This window comes from Lissotriton vulgaris, unplaced genomic scaffold, assembly GCF_964263255.1.
Source record: "Lissotriton vulgaris unplaced genomic scaffold, aLisVul1.2 SCAFFOLD_1014, whole genome shotgun sequence".
In the NCBI taxonomy this organism is placed as follows: domain Eukaryota; kingdom Metazoa; phylum Chordata; class Amphibia; order Caudata; family Salamandridae; genus Lissotriton; species Lissotriton vulgaris.
The window spans coordinates 163,693-187,215 of record NW_028253762.1 but is presented as its reverse complement, the minus strand read 5'-3'; the positions used below and the strand labels follow the sequence as shown (position 1 = coordinate 187,215).

Genomic DNA, 23,523 nt, shown 5'->3' with positions numbered 1-23,523 from the left:
GCCGATGCGCTATCCCGGTCCCAGATGACACGATTCAAACAACTTCTACCCGGTGCGGACGAGGTGATGACCCCCTTTCCAACATACCTGTGGGACCTGGGGGGGTTGACTTGTCCAGATTAATAGGGCACTCGCTCACCTCTGAGGCGCACAAGAGATACAAGAAATACGCGGCCACAGTAATGAGAATCGGGGGCATAGTGTCGTTGGTAGACAAATCAACGGTCCGCACAGCGGCTGAGAAATTCGTGCAATGGGCATTCGACGCCAAGAAAACAAGGTCTTGGGCGCAGGCGCACCTGGCCGCCATTGCATACTTTGCCAGGCTCCACACAGGCGAGGACCCCACGGCAACGGTTTACCTGAAGGCAGCCCTGAAAGGCTGGCGAAAGCTTGAAGGGACCAAAAAGGACACCAGACGCCCCATTGATTACGACAAGCTGGGTCAGTTACTTAGCGCCCTAACCAGCATCATCGCAGACAGGTATGAACGGCTACTCTTCGGGGCCGCGTTCACCACGGCCTTCTTTGGGACTTTTCGGGTAAGCGAAATAGTAGCCCCCAACAGGTCAGGCCCGGCGCAGCGCTGCTTGCAGGCAAGGGACGTCAAGCCGATGGTAAAAACGGTGGAGCTCACGCTTAGACAATCCAAAACGGATAGGGCTCGAAAAGGGGCGACGATTCGTCTACATTGTATCCCGGAGGTGGGGCGCTGCGCAGTGTGCTGGCTGCTGCAATACATGGCGGTTCGGCCGGCGGGGGATGGCCCCCTCTTTGTGCACCGAGATGGAAGGAACTTGAGCAGGTTCCAGTTCACGGCCATAATGCGCCAAGGCCTCAGCAAGGTGGGGCTCCAGGCAACATCATTTGCCCCGCACTCCTTCAGGATCGGGGCGGCCACCTCGGCATCGCAGTATGGCATGCCGGAGGACAGGATCCAGGCCGTGGGCAGATGGCGGTCCAGGGCATACAAGTCTTACATACGGCCGCATCTCATATAAAAAAAAAAAAAAAAAAAGGGGTAGTAGGGGGGAGGGGGAGCAGCCGCCTTGGGATGCCGCACGGCAGGGTTTTATTGCCCCCCCTTTCCTCGTCCTCGCCCGGTGCGCAGAAAGCCACCTTAATGGAGCATTTTCTCTCGACAGGAGGACGCCCACAACTGGTATGGGTCGTGGGACACTCATTCGTGTCCAGAATGGAGTCCTGGTGGAGGCGAGTGGGGCACAACCAAAGCAGACCCAAGGCGACGTACATCCGCTGGATCGGACGGCCCGGCATGAAGTGGGAGCAGTTACTACCGACCCTGGACGGCCTCATGGCAGACTCAGCCTGGCTGCCAGACGTGCTGATCATACATCTAGGAGGGAACGACCTAACGCAGTTGGGCCGCAAAGCGGTGGGCCAAGCCATCCAGAGGGATATCGCCAAAGCGGCGGCGTGGCTGGGGACCACGACAGTGGTGTGGTCGGAGATGATCAGCAGGAGGCACTGGAGGGGTGCCGACTCAAATAAAGCGGTGGACAACGCAAGGCGCAAGCTAAATACCGCCATGCACAAGTTTTGCGCAACCAACGGCCTGGAATCAATCCGGCACGGCCTCATCCACCCAGGCCGCCCAGAGCTATATGGACAAGATGGGGTGCATCTGTCCGATAAAGGAATGGAGGTGTTCTGGGGCAACCTGTGGGGCGCAATGACGCTCGCGGGTTGTCGTTGAAAAGGAGCAAGAAAAAGGGGTAGGTAGCCACGAACCAAGGGGCAAAGGGGGGAGCCGCAGAAAGACGTGCGCCTCCCTGCGGCGTGGCGGAAATCCTACAATCGTTGGCTAACCAAACACACCGGTGGGCGGTGTGTAGGAGGAGGGCCACTCACTTTTCAATGCCGTACGGCAGGGTGACGTGGCCGCACAAAGGAGGGGAGGAAAAAACGGAGACGGCACTCGCGGCCCAGACCCGGCCGGACGGCAGGGCTCAAATGGTAGCGAGCTGGGGACCTAACTCCAGGCAAAGAAGCTCCCCTCCATGACACCCAAAAAGGGGTGTGGCCAACCAACTACCGGAACACCAAGAAACTGATTAAGAACTGGTTGTACAAAAGTGCCATTTACGAACTGATGGGTGCACGAGAGACAGACACCTGTACCACGGGAAGGTGTCGTAAACTGTAATGTGATGTGCATGATTTATGGTTAAAGTTCGCAAATGAAGATTGTACAACCAGTATGTTATTAATATTGTTATTAATAAGCAATATTGTTATTAATAAATCTGCGGCCAACAATGACCATCAACAAGAACTGAGATTGTTGGCTGACATTATTTCGCTAGGATTGTCGTGGAGATGGGGGAGGAATGCAGATGCCGACCGGCAAGTAAGTATATACGGGGACCCACTGAGTGGGCACATGCGAGGGTTATTGCAGAGGCCGCCGCACCCACCCGCAGGGTGGGGGAGGCCCAAAGGCCGGCGCCATAACCCACGCTGTGCCAACAGGGGGATGGAACTGGTCCTGGGCGCCCCGAAGCGGCCTGGACCAGCGGAAGCGGGGTGCGCACCAGCCACCCCGACAGGAAGTGACCTTGTGACTTTGGCGCCCATGGGGGGCGACCAATGGCCAACCTTGCTACCTTTGAACCCCCCAATCAAAGGGGTTTCACCTGAAGCCCATAGGGGGCTCAGGGGGGCGGAAACGGGGTGCGCACCAGCCACCCCGACAGGAAGTGACCTTGTGACCTCGGCGCCCATGGGGGGCGACCAATGGCTAACCTTGCTACCTTTGAACCCCCCAATCAATGGGGGTCTCACCTGGAGCCCATAGGGGGCTCAAGGGGATTTAAGCACCGCCGCTCCCCAGCAAGAATCACAACGTCTTCGAAGGAGCTGGGAGAGCGGCGCGACAACGACATCGTTTGAAGCCCACCCACCCACACCTAAGGAACAGCAGAGTCGCAGTGCTGGACAGTGGGGAAAGCGTTGGCGGAAATCCTACAATCGTTGGCTAACCAAACACACCGGTGGGCGGTGTGTAGGAGGAGGGCCACTCACTTTTCAATGCCGTACGGCAGGGTGACGTGGCCGCACAAAGGAGGGGAGGAAAAAACGGAGACGGCACTCGCGGCCCAGACCCGGCCGGACGGCAGGGCTCAAATGGTAGCGAGCTGGGGACCTAACTCCAGGCAAAGAAGCTCCCCTCCATGACACCCAAAAAGGGGTGTGGCCAACCAACTACCGGAACACCAAGAAACTGATTAAGAACTGGTTGTACAAAAGTGCCATTTACGAACTGATGGGTGCACGAAAGACAGACACCTGTACCACGGGAAGGTGTCGTAAACTGTAATGTGATGTGCATGATTTATGGTTAAAGTTCGCAAATGAAGATTGTACAACCAGTATGTTATTAATATTGTTATTAATAAGCAATATTGTTATTAATAAATCTGCGGCCAACAATGACCATCAACAAGAACTGAGATTGTTGGCTGACATTATTTCGCTAGGATTGTCGTGGAGATGGGGGAGGAATGCAGATGCCGACCGGCAAGTAAGTATATACGGGGACCCACTGAGTGGGCACATGCGAGGGTTATGCACTGGAGGCTGCACAGGGCAAGGTGGTGTAATGGAGTGCACATGCAGTGTAAGATGCAGCGCCCACAGCTGTGCAAGCCTCGCACGTTAAGATGGCAGTGTAGGATGTCACTCACGAGTTATGTGCTCACCCCACTGTCTCACCAGGCAGGGTGTGCACCTTCCACTGCCTACGCACTGCATTGGACGCTCACTTACTAATTAATGGCCGTTTGGAAGCTAGATCGTGTAAATACATATCAAACAACATCAATAGCTCTACACTGTGTCACTGCACAAAGCCCACAACAGGAGACCGGCCTGTGACGCGGAAAGGGTTAAATATGGTCAGTGAACACGCTGCCAGTGCACAGCATGAGACAAACACTGTCGTGAAAACGACGGATTTAGCACATACTTGTGAGCAGGACAACATGTGCACACAAAGAGAGCTCTGCTTTGTATGCTGCGTGGTCATGGACTGAGACCCGGACACTGCGCTGGGGCACTGCACTGTATCTTCCAAAGTCTTGATGCAGCGTGGTACTTCTTGCATCATGAGACATGCACATTAGCTCCGCATCTTAATAGTGAACACACTGTTCACAACTGGAGACTTCCCGACTAAACACGGACAGTGCATCTTACACTGTCAGCTTACAGCACAGTAAATGTCCTCTGTACGGGGGCCTGCCTTTTACACTACCCGCTTGCATTGCATTGCATTGCATACATGTCAGCTGCACTGGAACACTTCAACCTACACTGCATGCTTACATCATTATACACATCGACTGCAATTCTGCACTACAATAGAGCTTTATATGATCTCAGCTTGCTCACAGCAATAGACTTGCATATCGAATTTGCCAAATATATATACGCCCTGCCTCCCGCCGCATCATGCTATAATGCATGCGTTTGCCAAAACCCAAAAGGAACAAAAAACTGAATATTCATAAACCACTACATCCTTTCAAAATCACTCCCCTCTCTAAACATCAAAACATCCTGTGTATCTCCAAACAAAATCCCATCTTCCCCCACGTCCAACAATTTAAAGTGAGTTACCATGTTGAAGCCACTGCCAGCAGCCTAACTTCCGCGTTCACCTCTTTCAGTAATTTTGGTAATCATACTGTCATGCTGCTGTTCGTTCCCTTATTTTAAACTGAGCTCTGACCTCCATGTAACCAATCATTCTCAATCCTCCCAACCGTGGCTCAACACTCCTCAGCTGTGCCTCGATGACCAGTACGATAACTAAAACATCAGCTCCCATAATGCACTCAGCAAAATCAATCCATGGTTAAACCAAACTAAACTCACGAGTGAACTAGCACATGCAAAATAAGCAACCATTATCCATGACAAAACCCATGTCTCCCTTACTCTCCCCACCCTACGCCAGCACCCATTTATGGCAAAGAAAACTTCATAGTATATAAAAGTAAAATAAACAGCATTATATAAATCACAGCAATAAACAAGCGCTTCGGGTAAAGTCAGCTCTATATAAAAATGCATTAAATACATAAATAAATAAGAAAAAAAATAAAGACAGCAGCGAGCACGGAAGACCATTATTGACAACAAGCTTAGGCAGGGAGATAAGCGAAACAGAAAGCAGCTTAGTATCCGGGCTGTGAGGAGACATGGGAGGGCAGGGGCTGACCGAGCATGCGCGCCATTTCCAACTTTCAATATGAAGAGGGAGCCCCGGCGCCAAAGCGAAGTGCGGGAGCTGAAGTCCCGGGTCCCAGGAGGGGGCCCGGGTGAAGACCAGCGGATAGCACTGCGGGGCTCCCATGCCTAAGGGGAGAGCCCCACGTCGTGCTGGCAGAGGAACTGGAGTGCTCTGGAAAAGCGCCGCAGCCAGCTGCTGAGCAGTATCCCCCGCAGACCGGGTGAGTAGGGGAATCTCCATTAGTCTAATGGTTGTGCCGATTGGGGGGTTGGGAGGGGGGGTGTTTGGGGGGGGGTGTTTGTGGTTGTGTGTGTGTTTGTGGTTGTGTGTGTGGTTATAAGAAACTTATTGACAACATGACTGATCCCCTGACCCGCCTGAGAGGTAAATGGGACCATGATGTCGCTGGCTTGGAGAATAAGGAGTGGCGGGCCGCAGTCGCTTCTCCCTGTGAAGTCGCCATCTCCTCCAGACTCTGATTGGTCCAACTAAAAATCCTCCATAGAACATATTTGTGCAGACCCTCATTGGTCCATATGGACTATGCCCAAGACAGTGGCTGTGCACAACAAGGCGGGCAAGAGGGCACCTTCATCCATACACTCTGGGAATGTGCGACAATTCAAAAATTCTGGGAGGGGGTGGTACTCATGATGGATGGAGTATTCGGATAGCACATACAGTGCACCATCAAATTGATTATGTTGAACATTTGGGACCCCACTGACCTTAAGGCCAAGGAGAGGATCTGGGTTACTTTGGGTTTCATGGCAGCCAAGTGGAATATCGCGTATTGCTGACTGGGCCAGGGATATGGACTGGTGTATGGTGACAGAGATACCTATTTATGTTTCCAGGGGATGCCTGAAGAAGTGGTCGCAAATATGGGAGCCTTGGAACACCTTCCGGGGGAAAGCTATGTGTACCACCGGGGAGCCGGGATGATACTTTTGCTAATGTTGGATAGTGTGGTATTCCAGAGCACAATCATATTGTACTGTGGTAAAGGGGTTCTCGATGTCTTGTTGCTCTGTGTGTTACTGATTACCAGTAAAATGCTGTGTCCTAATTGTCTACATGCCAATTTTTCAATAAAAAGTGTTCATTAAAAAAAGACAAAAGGTGACATGGCAGCAGAGGACAATATGTGCATGGGAGCACTGTTGAGCTCTCAAATTTAGTGAATGCTGGCTCGCCCATCACGAGTGGAAGATTAACAACGATGAGAACCTATGTTAAATTAAAATACATACAAATATATACAAACATACACACAAGCCAAAGACATGGAAAATAAATGCAGCATCCTTACCTATCTGCTTCTCTAGGTCTGCAGCCTCACATGGAGTGGCTCTGGGCAAGATTCCTGGATCGCTGAAACTGGTTCGCAACAGTGAACTGATGACGAAGAAGAAAAGGATCCCTCCAATGATAGGTATAGCAAGTGTCAAATGGCGGGTCAGGAAAGGACAACTGCAAACAGAAGCCACAGGCAATCAGATACCAAATGGAAGCTGTACCCACAAAGATCAAATCAGGTCACTACACAATTATTGGAATAAGTTGCTTCCCGTTCTAGTTCCTTCATGTCAAACATTATTCCCTCTGAGCGAATGACCTTACTTTTCAAGTCGTGCCCCAAAATGGTAGCTATTTTCTAAGCAACTCTTCTATTACCCAAGAAATGCACCTTACTTTGGATGATGATTAATCATTACGGTCACTCTACAGTCCCAACTACTACATTTCCACACTTGGCGCAAAGGAAAATAAATATCTGAGTTTGTGAAACCCATAAGTCATCTCATTTATACTGGACATCACCCAAAGGACCCAGTATACCACAATGGGCAGATCTAGAGAAATACTGAGCACAATTTGGAACTAGAGATCCTACATAGATACACCTGCAGAGTTGGGCGACTTAACCTATGATATTTCAACGCCCTGCAGACCCCAAAGGAGATCAATTAGGAGGACAACCCCGCCTACCCTTCAATTATACTTCAGCTAGTACTTCTAAAAAAATACATATGTAAATACAGCTCAGAGGGACGTTGTCTTCTCTTATGTCCTTTATTTTTTCTGCACAGTTATTGATAATACTTAATATCTTTTGGCCTCATAGTAAACAATTGTTTTTAATAAACATACTAGCTCATCCTCTGACACTCATACTGACTCACTCATTCTTCCATACAATCAATCGTACATGCACATAAACGGTTTTTCATGTCCATAACAAAAAGGGTATTTTTGTTATATCAGTACCACTGCACATCTATACATTCATATAATACACAAGTGGGCATGTGCATTTCATCAAAAGAGTTCACTTCACTCTAACGGTAGTTATCTTAAATTCATTAACAAAATGTATTGTTCATCAGTTTCTGATTTTCCTTAAAAAAATACAGTTCTGTTCGACCACTACTTTTTTGCTTATTGTGACTTTAAACAGAACTATCAATGCGCATTTCTGCATGAAACGCCTTCATCAGTACCGCCACATTTTCATAGACCCACTCTGTATCCAAGTGACCTGCAAAAACATAATATAACGCTCTGTTGAGATACACAAACAAATTCAAATGGATACCTATTAAGAAAGTTTAAAAAGGCAAAAACCACCTACAAAAGGTCCTCCTCCAAAGGGTAAAACCATGACCCATGCATGGAATAACAACAAAATAATAGTAAATCCACAGTAAACTCAAACAGTGGGAAAGGCCAATTATACAGTGAATTGTGTGTGACCCCAAAGAAGCCCAACACCAAGAAGCAATATGGTGAAGAAAATTACTTTCTGTGTGAGTCTACCGCAGTAAAATGGAATATGTTGCTCAAAGACTTTGTAATATAAAACGCTTTGGATCAGTCTCAACATGTTCCAAAGAACACTTGCTTAGACCAAAGAAATGCTACTGTGTGCAGGAAAAGCCAAGTGGACAGAGAACAGTCTTCACTGAATATTGAGACGGTCTTGGGGTAAAAAAACATTTGCAATACAACTGGTCTCGCATTTGTCCAAGTTAGAGCTTTTGGCGCTGAAAATGGCAATGTTTTTTACTTTTTTTTTTTTAGATGGAGTGATTATATTTGCACGGCGCCGAGAACCTGAAAATGGAAAAATAGGGTGCGAGGCAGGGGAGACAAAAGTAATATGCTGCCTCAAATAACAAGCATTGGAAATGCAATAGGTCTCGCATTAGGAAAGTGTGAGCGATTGGTATTGTAAATTACACTTTTTTTTATTTATGTGTTGGTTTTGAAAATATCAAATTTAATAGCTTCGTCAGTTACAATGTCAATAGTTTTAACTTTCGCAAATGTGACACCTATAGCATTTGTAATGCAATGTGTGTTGTATTTACGTGACTTACATGCATTGATATTACAAATAACAATGGCTTTTAATTTTATAAATAATTAATACTTAAATTTAAAAAAATGTAATTTATAATGGCAATAGCTTAAACGTTTGGCAATAAATTGTGAAGATTATGTTCAGTGTATTTTATTGTGACGAAAATCCAAGAAGTTTGCATTTGCACCTACACACACACAGAGCCACACACACACACACATAGATTTGGTGGTGGTGGATCTGGGGGATATGGTGGTGGTGGATGTGGTGGTGGTGGTGATGGTGGATGTTGTGATGGTGGATGTGGTGGTGGTGGATGTGGGGGTGGTGGATGTGGGGGTGGTGGATGTGGGGGTGGTGGATGTGGGGGTGGTGGATGTGGGGGTGGTGGATGTGGGGGTGGTGGATGTGGGGGTGGTGGATGATGTGGTGGTGGTGGTGGATGTGGGGGTGGTGGATGTGGTGGTGGTGGATGTGGGGGTGGATGTGGTGGTGGGGGTGGATGTGGTGGTGGTGGTGGATGTGGTGGTGGTGGAGGATGTGGTGGTGGTGGAGGATGTGGTGGTGGTGGAGGATGTGGTGGTGGTGGAGGATGTGGTGGTGGTGGAGGATGTGGTGGTGGTGGTGGATGTGGTGGTGGTGGTGGATGTGGTGGTGGTGGTGGATGTGGTGGTGGTGGTGGATGTGGTGGTGGTGGTGGATGTGGTGGTGGTGGTGGATGTGGTGGTGGTGGTGGTGGATGTGGTGGTGGATGTGGTGGTGGTGGTGGTGGATGTGGTGGTGGTGGTGGTGGTGGTGGTGGATGTGGTGGAAGTGGTGGTGGAGGATGAAAAGGTGGCGCATAATTTGTTTCATTCACAATGTACCATATAATTTGCTTTTCAAAGCCACATAATAGCGCTGTCGGATAATTCGGCCCGGAGTTGCAGCATTTTGTCAGTCTCCTCCCCACCCTGCGGGTCATCAAGGACATCGTTCAGTACCGGGATGTGGCCGAAAACAACTGACAGTGATTGAGGGGAGACGGGGGGCGGCATGTGGCCAATTTGTTCAAAAGAGAAGAAAGGGTAAGCTAGAGCAGTGCAGGGTGCGCAGAGTATACGTGCTGGAGAGAGACTCAGTGCTCAAGGTGCTGGTCGGGGTGAGGGGGGCTGGAGATGTGGTGACAGAGGGGAAGGGTGGGTGAAGGAGCGCGAGCTAGTGCTGGAGAGAGTGGCTGGAGGGGGAATAGAGGTGTTGGAGATGTGGAAGAGAGAAAAAACAGCAAGCTACTCCTGGATGGCGGGCGTGGGAGGGGCTGGTGCTGGAGGATGGGGGGAGGTAATCGAAGAACAGGGCGAGAGAAAAAAAAATCAAAGTAAGTGCAAAAAATTTGAGAGGAGAAAATACCATTACCGGAGAAAGGAAAGGCTACAGTCTGAACCCGTGCTCAAGGGGGGTGGGGAGGGTGTCAGTGGTGAAGGGGAAAGGGAGATTGGAGTGTGCTGGAGGATGGGGGGGGAGGTAATCGAAGAACAGGGCGAGAGAAAAAAAATCAAAGTAAGTGCAAAAAAATTGAGAGGAGAAAATACCATTACCGGAGAAAGGAAAGGCTACAGTCTGAACCCGTGCTCAAGGGGGGTGGGGAGGGGGTCAGTGGTGAAGGGGAAAGGGAGATTGGTGCCGGGGAGGGTGAAAGATAGGCGGGAGCAAGGATCCATGCATACTGAAATATAGGTGGCATGAACGAAGAAAAAAATTAACAACAATCTATCTTTTATTAAATTAAGCTGCTCGGAATGTTAAACCCTATTATCCACTACCACAAAGGCTGTACCGCTCCCTCTAGCTCCTGAGAAACATTTGAACACCAAAGATCCAGCATGCAGGCCAGCCACGCCCTTTATCCACCACAAGAGCAAAGAGAACTAGTACAATTGCACAACTCCACAGCTTCAGAAGTGGGAGAGCGGAGAGAACAGGAGCAGCTTTTTCGGAATTTACCTCGTGTTTTTATTTGTCCATTGTAGTTGCTTTGTGCGGCAAGAGCTACTTAATTTAAAAACAAACATTCCAATTATAGAAATATAAATGCCCCTTTTGGTTGCAACGCTAGCATTGCGACATACGTATAGTTTTTGGTAGAGATTTAAAAGTATGTACGCAGCGATGAAAAAGTTCAACATAAAGCAGGGCGGTATCACAGAGCACATGAGCGCTTGTCAGCATTTCCTGCAAAATCACAGCTGTTTTGGAGAGTGCTGGTTCAAAATGTTAAAGAAAATAGAAGAGCCTTTCCTCGTCCTTCCTGGCTAACACAGGACAAACAACAGTTATATGCCTCTTGCTCCACCCAACGCATGTTCCACTTTTAAGCCCCTGTAGTGAAATTTCAAACATGCAGTCGATTGAATGAAATCCCCACCTTCAATGAAGGAGAAATGCGAGTCACAACCGGAGGCCGGCCGTGAAAAAAATGCAGCGCTCCTGAAACTGAAAGCACTAAATCACAGCTGTTTTGGAGAGTGCTGGTTCAAAATGTTAAAGAAAATAGAAGAGCCTTTCCTCGTCCTTCCTGGCTAACACAGGACAAACAACAGTTATATGCCTCTTGCTCCACCCAACGCATGTTACACTTTTAAGCCCCTGTAGTGAAATTTCAAACATGCAGTCGATTGAATTAAATCCCCACCTTCAATGAAGGAGAAATGAGAGTCGGGGGGGGGGAGGAGAAATGCGACACGGTGGGCAGGGGAGGGGGCGGAGCGGGTAAAAAAAACAACAAGACGGAGGGAAGGCAGAGAAGGGGAGGGGGGAGGAGAAATGCGACACGGCGGGCAGGAGAGGGGGCAGAGTGGGGAGAGGGTGTGAAAGCAGCAGGGGCCTGGAGTGCGGCTGAGGGAACTGAAGAAATGCGACACGGCAGGCAGGGGAGGGGGCGGAGCGGGGGTGTGGGAGGAGTGCGCCTGAGGGAAAATACATGCAACGCAGGCGGCTGGGGGCATGTGCACGTGCTTTTAAGCTCAATGCGCATGCGCATTGAGCTTGAATTTCACGGGCACTGCAAGGAATCGCCACGATTCCTTGCAAGTTGGTTAAAGTCTGTTTAAGCCCCCATAGTCTCGCAAGCTCGATGCGCATGCGCATCGACAGGCGAGACCTAAAAACGTAACAGTTTCTAAGCAAAATGTTTAAGATCTTGCAATGCAATGAGAAGAGGGTCAGTGCGTCACAGAGAGACTGAGGATTTTAAAAGGGTGCTTTATGTATAAAAAAGAGAATCTTGTTTAAAGCGCTCCTTATGTGTTACAGGATTACCTCTCAGGTAGCCCCTGAATATCTGAAGGATCTCGCAATCCCCTATGTGCCCAACAGAGAACTGCGCTCTAAGGGTACCGGGCTTCTGTCTGCCCCCCGGATAAACAAAGCAAGAATGGGAGGGCGCTCCTTTCGTGCACTGGCGGCCAAGAATTGGAACCTTCTTCCTCTGCATATTAGACTGGCTGAGACAGAGACCTTATTTAGGAGACTCTTAAAAACTCACCTTTTCTCCCTTTAGGTCACTCCCTTTCCCCTGCCTTCCCTCTCCACAGCGCGGGGACACGCCGAGATGGCGTCACCAGGCGCTTTATAAAATCCTATATTATTATTATTTATTTATTATTATGGTGTCGGGGATAACTCAGCTTGCAAGCCAGGTGTTGATATTTATGGTACATGTGACCTAAATTTCTAAAAAAAGGAAAATGAACAAATGATGAACGGAATGCTGAACAATGCAAACATTCACCCCCCAGTCACAAATATCTGGGTTTAATCCATTGTTCTTTTGCTCACCACAACACCCCAGTTTGGACCCAGCCATATGTAGATCAGTCTTGACCCTGTTCCACACGAGAACAGTCCATCCCGAACTACCAAGCCAGGTCCTCCCTGGACCCGCCACAAGCATCCTGAGACCGGTTTCGGAGGACCACTCTTAATCAGCCAGGCTAGCTTGAATCCAGTGCAGCAGTGAGCACAGGACCTATGTCTGGACATACCGTTCCTACTTAGTGCAACAAAAGCAAAAGGAACAAATGTAGGACGGCATGCTGAACAATGCAAACATTAACCCCCAATCACAAAGATTTCTAAGCATGCATTGCGGTAACGTGCTTCAAATGTCAGCAAGAACATAATATGGAAGGGGTATCACGCTGCAGGCCTATAGTAATTTGTTTCTTGCTGTCACTTAAGCGAACTAAGGCAAACCCTTGGCGAGAACATCTCTCTATTCCCCGATCCTGGGAGTGTTATTCTGCGACTTCTGGGTTTCAGGAACAAAAAAGGGCTGAGACCCTAGTGAAGACAAAGGTGCCACTCGCGTAAGCATTAAAGTTTCCTTTGCCTTGTGGGGCAATTTTTCACACTTTTTATCTTAAACTTTGTGAGCATTACAATCAGAAAGTTTACATTTAAAACAAGTAGTTAAAGTGCAGCGCTCGTGAAAAAGGCGCCACAAGAGCCTTGAAAGTACTGCCATTTTGCAGAAAAGACAACAGTTATTAAATGATTAGATCAAAATCCAATTTTCAATGCCATGTGGAGTACTTTCCCAAGCCACTGGGACCTCGGACCAATCTCCAGCCGCCGGCACCAACGCACAATTATGGGAGGCAAACAAATTGCACAGAGGAGTAACCTAGCCTGCGGGCCAAATACTTGCAGCCAATAGGGGAGAGTTTGCTATTTAACGCACACCTAACGCACATGCCGGCTAACTTTAAAAAAAATTAAAAGCTAAGATGTAAAAGTGCAGACCTATTTGCAATTGGTCTTGAATTTGTTAAAGTTCTAAGCATTTAAAATGACTTTTTTCCTTTTGAGTTTCTATTTGCAGTGGAGTGATTATATGTAACGTGCCGAACGACTGCGACGCCAGCAGTCTCAAACTGTAGAGTGTCGGATTACGTGAAATTTCGCGGAATCCAACACTCGGAGGCTGGAACTCTTTTGTCATTTCCAAGCGGCATGATTAAAAGAGGAATTTTAACATTGCGTCCGAACAAGGGTGCGGAGATAACGCATGAGATAAACCGAACGATAGATGTGGAACATGAATGCACGTGAATTTAGGAGTTACTCATGTAAAGAAGCCACGGATTAGTAACGTGTGCGATACAGCCAGACTTTATTTACGTGAACACCTGGCATGCCTTGGAATAATTAGACATAAAAAGTAATTATATCAAGGAGAGGGAACAAGGGGTGGACAATTTTTATCGGGGTCCAGTGTACATGTCCTATGACTCGATAATCAACAAAAATAGGTACAAAGTTCCCCACTGAGGTTTGGTTAGAGTAACTCACAGTAGCCTCTCTCTCTTACAGGGTGTGACAAAGCAGGGAGAAAAGTGATCCCTTTTCGGAATCTAGGGTGCCTCACACATACCAAAGGTTGAATGGCTGTTGTCATCCCACCCGATGAATGTACAGTATCATCATTGGCACCCTGCTCCTACGGCAGGCTGGCGGTGCAATGCCCGTCGGGCAGCACAAGAGTGCCACTCTTTAACGGAGATCTTTTATTCCTTATGCCAATGGGTGCATGTGTGTAAGGGACCTAGAAAGTGCAAAAAGTGAGCGTGAGTGTAGTTAAAACAGGTCAGTAGAGTCCAAAAGGGGAACTTTTAATAGCATGGCTCACTGCCTCATTAAAATACGTGAAAAAGTAAGGGGTACTGAGGCGTGATGATTAGGGTAATCAAGCCTCATTCAACCCTCAGTTTCAGTGCGGTCGACATGTTTCATGCCCAGCAGGGCAATTCTTCAGGACCTACAGAGCTCATAATTTGCTATCGTGTTCCTCAATAATTGAGGAACCGGGTATACGACCTGGCTAGTGTCGCAGGATCACCCCTTCATTGACGTCCTCCCTGGGACTGGAGAGGGAGACAAAAGGAGGGTACAGACGGTAATTATGTTGTTGCCGTAAACAGTAGTGCATGAAAACATAACATACCAGTGATTAAGTGTAAAAGAATCACACCCCGGTGTGGAATTATCACTTAGAGAGGGTCAAACAGGAGAGTAGTAAAATAGGAAAGTAGTGGAGGACACTGTAAACACAATGTCCATCCTGCCTACATGTGCCATTGGTTATTGTCAATTAGCAAGCATTATGTAGGATCACAGAGGTCATGTGCCCCACCTCATAGGGTAACACATGTGTGTCGTGCTGGTTAACAAAGGGTGTGTAACTACACATCAAGGAGTATGAAAGAGCAAGACGATTTATCACTAAAGTACACATTAAACTCTGGGTGGAGCAAATCTCCCACAGTGGACTAGTCTATGTTGCATGCCCCCAGTGGAAGGTGAATGCTTTAAAAATGACTCAGAGGGAAGCGGGCGCACTCGGCTCACCCTCAATCTCTGGGCGTTGATCCTCCCGGCAGACCTGGTGGGGTCGGTGCTGCTAACCTAGCACCTAGAAAAAGGGAGGGAAGAGAAAGCAAACGGAGGAAACCGGGTCAGCGATCGCCTCGTACTCTGGAGCCGTCAAGTCTGTTGTGCGACGGACTCACCAGGATGGGGGTTTAGAGGCGATCGATAATCCCACTAATCGGGACAAATGCGAGGTTCAGGATCACGCCTTACCTGACTGGATGCAATCTCAGGCGTGTAGAACCTACCCCGCCCACGTCGGTCTCGCCGCAGGAAAGCCGGTGAGAGCTGTCCGTGAGCCGCCGCTAAACATAGCGGGATGCGTGCGCATCAGGAGGGGGCGTTTCCAGCAAGGTGTTGCTAGGATACGCAGCGCGTCTTGGGCAGGAAAAGAGAGGATTCCCTCGGCCAAGCAAAACGGCGCGATAATGGGCGCCATCTTTGAACGGGTTGCACATAGGTAGCCCATATGGACAATTAAGGACTAGAATGGTCACATATGGGGATTGAATGAGTTCAAATAGTGAGTCCATGAAAGATATCATCTGGACAACATAGTCCAAGGCACCGCATCGTTCAGGCCATATTGATCAGTATGAAGGCGATGTACCCATCTTTGCTCCAGTTTAAAGAGGGTTTGTTGGGTCATTGATGGATGGCATTCCAATACAGTCCATTGCAGGTGTTCTACTCCATGGTTGTGTTCTCTGCAGTGCTCATAGAGTTTGGTGTGAGTCTTGTGGCATCGGACGTTACTATTATGTTCCATGATGCGCAGTTTGATCGGGCGCATCGTCATCCCGATGTAGAGTCTCTTGCATGGGCATATGAGGACATAGATACACCTGGAACTGTTACAATTGGTGTGTCTGTTAAAAGTCCAAGTGAAGTCCCTGGGTAGTGCAATGCTTTTGCCCTGGATAGTTTGGGGGCAGACCACACACGACCCGCATTGGTAATGTCCAACGACTGGTGGAAGATCCCATAGGGTATTGACTGGTCGGGTGCTTGATTGTTTTGGGCGGGTGTGGATAAGGGTATCTTTTAGGTTCGTAGTCCTCTTGAACGCGAAGCGCGGGCGTGGGAGGTCCATGCCAGCCGTATTGAGAATCCCCCAATGTGAGCTCACGACCTTTTTGATGAACGTCGAATGACTTGTGTAGGACGTGACACAGGTGATGGTCTCATCCTTCTCTTTACTGTGGACTTCCAGTAACGACTCTCTGTTGTTATTGAGAGCTCGTTTGCATGATGTCTTCAAGAGTTTCGTAGGGTACCCTCTGTCTTGGAGCTTGTGTTGAAGAAGATTTGCTTCATGTTTATAGTCTTGAACAGAGCTACAGTTTCGCCGTATCCGGAGGAATTGGCCAAAGGGCAAATTTTCCCTCAACGATCTCGTGTGGTGACTGTTGAATAGGAGCAAGCTGTTTCTGTCAGTCTTCTTCTTGAACAGAGTAGTGCTGATCGTTGATGGATCCAGTTGGATGGTAAGATCTAGGAAGGGTATTGAGGTCTCCAAGATCGTGCCTGTGAATTTTAAATATGGGTCCTGTTGGTTGATCCATAGGCAAAATGCCTCACAGCTCGGCCGATCACCTTTCCAGAATATCAGGATATCGTCGATGTATCGACGCCAGAGTGAGAGGTTGTCTCGAAACGGATTCTGTTCCGGGGGGTAGATGGCCTTCTTTTCAAACGACGCCATATAAATGCAGGCTAGGCTGGGAGCAAAAGTCGAACCCATTGAAGTCCCACTGACCTGGTGGTACAGTTGTGACTCATAACGAAAAAAGTTTTCGGACAGAGCTATATGGGCCAGTTCCATGATGAAAGCAATGGGGGTTGGGGAGGTCCATTCTTCCTCCCGCATCAATGATTCCACGGCCTCCAGCGTGGCTTGTTGCGGAATGTTCGTGTACAATGCCTCAACGTCCTTTTTTTTTATCCCTTTTTTCCACAAGGCCCACCCCAATTTTACCCCCTCAATCCGCCACCTTTTCAAGGCAGAGGTTGGGGCAGAGGAAGAGGGCGAAAGCGAGGCGGGCAAAAAGGAGTGCAGTGGCAGGATCAACCGCCAGCATCAACATCAATGGAGACCAGGAGCACAGCAGCCAGGGGGAGACGAGTCTGATTGTCAACTTATCAAAGAAAATCCTTTCACCAACGGAGAAAACTACTCTGTTCAAGAAGAAGACTGACAGAAACAGCTTGCTCCTATTCAACAGTCACCACACGAGATCGTTGAGGGAAAATTTGCCCTTTGGCCAATTCCTCCGGATACGGCGAAACTGTAGCTCTGTTCAAGACTATAAACATAAAGCAAATCTTCTTCAACACAAGCTCCAAGACAGAGGGTACCCTACGAAACTCTTGAAGACATCATGCAAACGAGCTCTCAATAACAACAGAGAGTCGTTACTGGAAGTCCACAGTAAAGAGAAGGATGAGACCATCACCTGTGTCACGTCCTACACAAGTCATTCGACGTTCATCAAAAAGGTCGTGAGCTCACATTGGGGGATTCTCAATACGGCTGGCATGGACCTCCCACGCCCGCGCTTCGCGTTCAAGAGGACTACGAACCTAAAAGATACCCTTATCCACACCCGCCCAAAACAATCAAGCACCCGACCAGTCAATACCCTATGGGATCTTCCACCAGTCGTCGGACATTACCGATGCGGGTCGTGTGTGGTCTGCCCCCAAACTATCCAGGGCAAAAGCATTGCACTACCCAGGGACTTCACTTGGACTTTTAACAGACACACCAATTGTAACAGTTCCAGGTGTATCTATGTCCTCATATGCCCATGCAAGAGACTCTACATCGGGATGACGATGCGCCCGATCAAACTGCGCATCATGGAACATAATAGTAACGTCCGATGCCACAAGACTCACACCAAACTCTATGAGCACTGCAGAGAACACAACCATGGAGTAGAACACCTGCAATGGACTGTATTGGAATGCCATCCATCAATGACCCAACAAACCCTCTTTAAACTGGAGCAAAGATGGGTACATCGCCTTCATACTGATCAATATGGCCTGAACGATGCGGTGCCTTGGACTATGTTGTCCAGATGATATCTTTCATGGACTCACTATTTGAACTCATTCAATCCCCATATGTGACCATTCTAGTCCTTAATTGTCCATATGGGCTACCTATGTGCAACCCGTTCAAAGATGGCGCCCATTATCGCGCCGTTTTGCTTGGCCGAGGGAATCCTCTCTTTTCCTGCCCAAGACGCGCCGCGTATCCTAGCAACACCTTGCTGGAAACGCCCCCTCCTGATGCGCACGCATCCCGCTATGTTTAGCGGCGGCTCACGGACAGCTCTCACCGGCTTTCCTGCGGCGAGACCGACGTGGGCGGGGTAGGTTCTACACGCCTGAGATTGCATCCAGTCGGACATTAAAGTGTACATAGCCGAAAATGAAGGGTCCGTTGCCTCTAAGATAACCCTCTGGGAGGCGATGAAGCCAGTACTACGAGACAGAATACAGGGCAGGCTGAAAGAGGCGAGACGGAGGCAGCAGGAGGAAGTGGCAGCCCTGGAGGCCTCCATACTGACACTGGAGGAAGACTATCAGGCACATAAAGGGGAGGACACGTTGCGGCGCCTGCTAGATACCCAGCGGACATATAGGGAGTTGGTCTCCAATGAGGCGAAGACACAGTCGCTAGCAACTCTACATCGTCTGTACGATGTGGGGGATAAGTCGGGTAGGCTCTTGGCCTGGCTCAGCAGGAGAGACAGATGCACGGTGGGTGGAACAAATCAAAACGGGAGATGGTGGTGTGCGCAACACCGACGCTGAGATAGCGGAGGCGTTCGCGACCCATTACGAGCAATTCTACACAGCTAGGGACCTAGGGGACGAAGCTGAGGCACTGCAATACCTGGAACAGACTGAGATACCAATCCTATCACCTGAGTCCAGTGCGGCCCTAGATGCCGACATAACGCTTGACGAGATTGCAGACGCCATAGCAAAACTGAAAACGGGCAAGACGCCGGGCCCCAACGGGTTCCCAGCGGAATTTTTCAAAAAAGCGTCGGACCTCCTGACCCGGCACCTTAAAAATCTCCTTACTGAATCTTTCCAACAGAACGCGCTGCCACCAGACCTCGCGCTGGCCACCATCGTGCCGATCCACAAAGAGGGCAAACCTAGAGAGGACTGTGCATCATATCGCCCCATTTCCCTCCTTAATATCGAAGTGAAGGTATTAGCGACCATCCTGGCAACACGCATGAGGGCGGTGATCCCAGACCTTATACATATGGACCAGTCGGGGTTTCTCCCGGACAGGGCGACAAAGCTAAACCTTAGACGCACCCATAACTGGCTGCAGGAGGTCAAGGGAAGGAGCGAACCTCACTGGTTCCTCTCCCTTGACGCAGAAAAAGCATTTGACGCGGTGCACTGGCCCTTCCTTATGGCGGTGCTCCAGCGGTTTGGCTTTGGTCCGGCGATCTGCGGCTGGATACGGCTCCTATACCATGCCCCGAGAGCTCGAGTGAGAGTGAACGGGAAACTATCCCGCGAATTTGAGGTCGCACGGGGCACACGGCAAGGGTGCCCGCTATCCCCCCTACTGTTTACACTTACCATCGAAATCCTGGCAATTAATATCAGACGGAACCCAAACATCCAGGGCTTTTCATTAGATACACCAGGGGCGATGCAGGAAAAGATATCACTCTACGCGGATGATGTGCTCCTATACGTCACCAACCCCGACGTAACAGTGCCAGAATTATTCCGGGAACTAGGCAGCTTTGGTTCGCAGGCGGGCCACACCATCAATTGGCACAAGTCGGTCCTATATGATCCGCAAGGGAGGGAGCAGTGGGGAAACATCCCAGACCGCCTGGTCACGACCTCCACGGGCTTTCTATACCTGGGGATATATATCACCCGAGATGAAAAACTCTCCTTCTCCAAAAATATCGACAGAATCATGGGAGACGCAGTGAGGGACATGGACAGATGGAAAAGGTTACCGCTCACGCTCCTGGGACGGGCAGCGATGTACAAAATGATCACCCTGCCCAAGTTCCTCTATGCACTCCAGAATGAATACTACCCGCTCCCGACCGATACGCTACGGAAGATACATGCAGATCTCCGTACCTTCCTATGGCTGGGAAAGCAGCCGCGAATAGCTCTACAGACACTCCAACGACACCAATATAGTGGGGGCATATCTCTACCGAATCTGGAGGCCTACTACTGGGCGGAACACCTGACGCCCATAAACGAGTGGATCCATGTCCAGGCGGACCACCCGACATATATGCTGGAAAGACACACACTAGCGAACAGAAACATTCTCTATTATTTGTATGGTGGGAGGATCGGGGCATCGCTGCTACCGGCGACGTCAATCACACTGAAGGCATGGCGGCAAGCCACCAAACGCATGGGCTGGGAGGGAAAGCTCACCAGACAAACACCACTGTGGCACTGCCGGTGGCTCCCGGAACTTGGTAAACTCAGAGGCTTCCAACGCTGGGACGATATAGGTATGTCCCACATAGGCGACATGATCTATAGGGGGGAATTGAAGACGTTCCAGGCTCTCAAGACGGAATTTGGGCTCAGCCACACACAACTGTTCAAATACATGCAATTGAGACACGCTTGGAGGGCACAAAAGCTACAACTCGCAGACATACCTGAGTATGCGCCACTAGAGGGTAGACTACTCCAGGAACACGTAATGGGTAAAGCGGTCTCCCTCACCTATAAAACCTTGACAAATAATATGCTGGGCGACCTAGTGAGACTGAGGGGAGTGTGGGAGGCAGAGGTGGGTGAGATGGAAGATATTGATTGGGAGATGGTCCTTATGCACCCCCGGGAGGTGGCGATCAAGTCCAGGCTCCGCCTCATCCAGTTAAACGTGCTACACAGGACGTATTTTGATAGAGTGAAACTGCTCAGGATGGGGAAAATAGCAGACTCCACATGCTTAAGGTGTGGTAGTCAGCAGGGGCACTTCTATCACACCCTTTGGCAATGCACAAACATACAAAACTACTGGACAGACATCTTTACAGAGCTGGGGGAGGTTTTGGGGGTGGAACTCACTCAAGAGCCTAAGTTAGCCCTACTGGGCCTGACCACTGAAGTGGACCTGCCTCGCCCCCTGCTCATTTTTCTGGTTCTGGCGCTTGTAGTCGCCAAGCGAGACATTGCAAAATATTGGGGAGCAGCAGAATCGCCGACCCTTGAGGAATGGAGACGGGGGCTCGACCTTTACATGGCAGCAGAGAGGGTGACCTATAAAGCGAGGGGATGTCCCAAAAAGTTCCGAAGGGTGTGGGCCAAGTGGAGACAGTATCACGGTTTGGAGGGAGGGCAATGAGGAAGAGTGCCAAGGGGAAAAAGGAGGACTGGAATATGAACTGTGCAATACTGGGGCATGTGTGGACTATGTAGCCCAACAATGAGGTACCTCTGGTACATGAGACCCCGTGGGGAAACGGAAATGCTGAAACGGGCGGTTGCGAGGGGAGGGGGAAGGGGTGGAGTGGAAATGGTTGTTGATAAATTGGTGTATGTACGTGACCAAAGACTCTTGAAAACAACCCAAGGTGTATCAAGTGGCTGAACAGTTGACAAGTTGAAGGGGGGGGGGGGGGGGGGGGGGGGGGAGTTGAGGGTTTAATGGGATTCAAGCCCACTTCACAAAAGCAGATATTTACTGTGATGTAGACTATCCACCCCGGCTAAATTGGTTTGCCTTCAACATACATCTTGCAAACGCCGCCCGACCTCCGGGGTGTGGGCTGAATGGCTGTGTGACAAAGTGTTTTTTTTTTTTTTTTTTCTTTTTAATGCATATTGCCTCTCCCGCTTCTGGGACGGCGGAAAAATCGCATACCAGGCTGGTCTTTTCTGCAATAAAAATAATGTACAAAAAAAAAAAAAAAGAGATTGCATCCAGTCAGGTAAGGCGTGATCCTGAGCCTCGCATTTGTCCCGATTAGTGGGATTATCGATCGCCTCTAAACCCCCATCCTGGTGAGTCCGTCGCACAACAGACTTGACGGCTCCAGAGTACGAGGCGATCGCTGACCCGGTTTCCTCCGTTTGCTTTCTCTTCCCTCCCTTTTTCTAGGTGCTAGGTTAGCAGCACCGACCCCACCAGGTCTGCCGGGAGGATCAACGCCCAGAGATTGAGGGTGAGCCGAGTGCGCCCGCTTCCCTCTGAGTCATTTTTAAAGCATTCACCTTCCACTGGGGGCATGCAACATAGACTAGTCCACTGTGGGAGATTTGCTCCACCCAGAGTTTAATGTGTACTTTAGTGATAAATCGTCTTGCTCTTTCATACTCCTTGATGTGTAGTTACACACCCTTTGTTAACCAGCACGACACACATGTGTTACCCTATGAGGTGGGGCACATGACCTCTGTGATCCTACATAATGCTTGCTAATTGACAATAACCAATGGCACATGTAGGCAGGATGGACATTGTGTTTACAGTGTCCTCCACTACTTTCCTATTTTACTACTCTCCTGTTTGACCCTCTCTAAGTGATAATTCCACACCGGGGTGTGATTCTTTTACACTTAATCACTGGTATGTTATGTTTTCATGCACTACTGTTTACGGCAACAACATAATTACCGTCTGTACCCTCCTTTTGTCTCCCTCTCCAGTCCCAGGGAGGACGTCAATGAAGGGGTGATCCTGCGACACTAGCCAGGTCGTATACCCGGTTCCTCAATTATTGAGGAACACGATAGCAAATTATGAGCTCTGTAGGTCCTGAAGAATTGCCCTGCTGGGCATGAAACATGTCGACCGCACTGAAACTGAGGGTTGAATGAGGCTTGATTACCCTAATCATCACGCCTCAGTACCCCTTACTTTTTCACGTATTTTAATGAGGCAGTGAGCCATGCTATTAAAAGTTCCCCTTTTGGACTCTACTGACCTGTTTTAACTACACTCACGCTCACTTTTTGCACTTTCTAGGTCCCTCACACACATGCACCCATTGGCATAAGGAATAAAAGATCTCCGTTAAAGAGTGGCACTCTTGTGCTGCCCGACGGGCATTGCACCGCCAGCCTGCCGTAGGAGCAGGGTGCCAATGATGATACTGTACATTCATCGGGTGGGATGACAACAGCCATTCAACCTTTGGTATGTGTGAGGCACCCTAGATTCCGAAAAGGGATCACTTTTCTCCCTGCTTTGTCACACCCTGTAAGAGAGAGAGGCTACTGTGAGTTACTCTAACCAAACCTCAGTGGGGAACTTTGTACCTATTTTTGTTGATTAATAAAAAGTAATTACACAAATTCAAATTCAATCCTCAATTTTTGAATACGAGTAAAACGAGTGAGACGCCCAGAAGTGAACAAGGAATAGAATAACTCAAAGATAAAAAGGAGGAAAGTATTAAATCATGCAGAGACAGATTAAGTTGTTGTCTTGAAAAAGATGGTGTGACAA

The 23,523-nt window shown here is 49.1% G+C and overlaps 1 protein-coding gene across 2 annotated transcripts in view; it reads right to left on the bottom strand.

The window, feature by feature from the left end:
• Positions 1-23,523, bottom strand: part of LOC147660773 (palmitoyltransferase ZDHHC18-like) — a 131,734-nt gene that overhangs the window by 95,396 nt on the left and 12,815 nt on the right. For both annotated transcript variants that reach the window (XM_086951476.1, XM_086951475.1), the window contains exon 2: positions 6,570-6,730. In XM_086951476.1, coding sequence (XP_086807602.1) covers positions 6,570-6,730 — 161 coding nt within the window. The remainder of the gene's footprint in view (positions 1-6,569; positions 6,731-23,523) is intronic.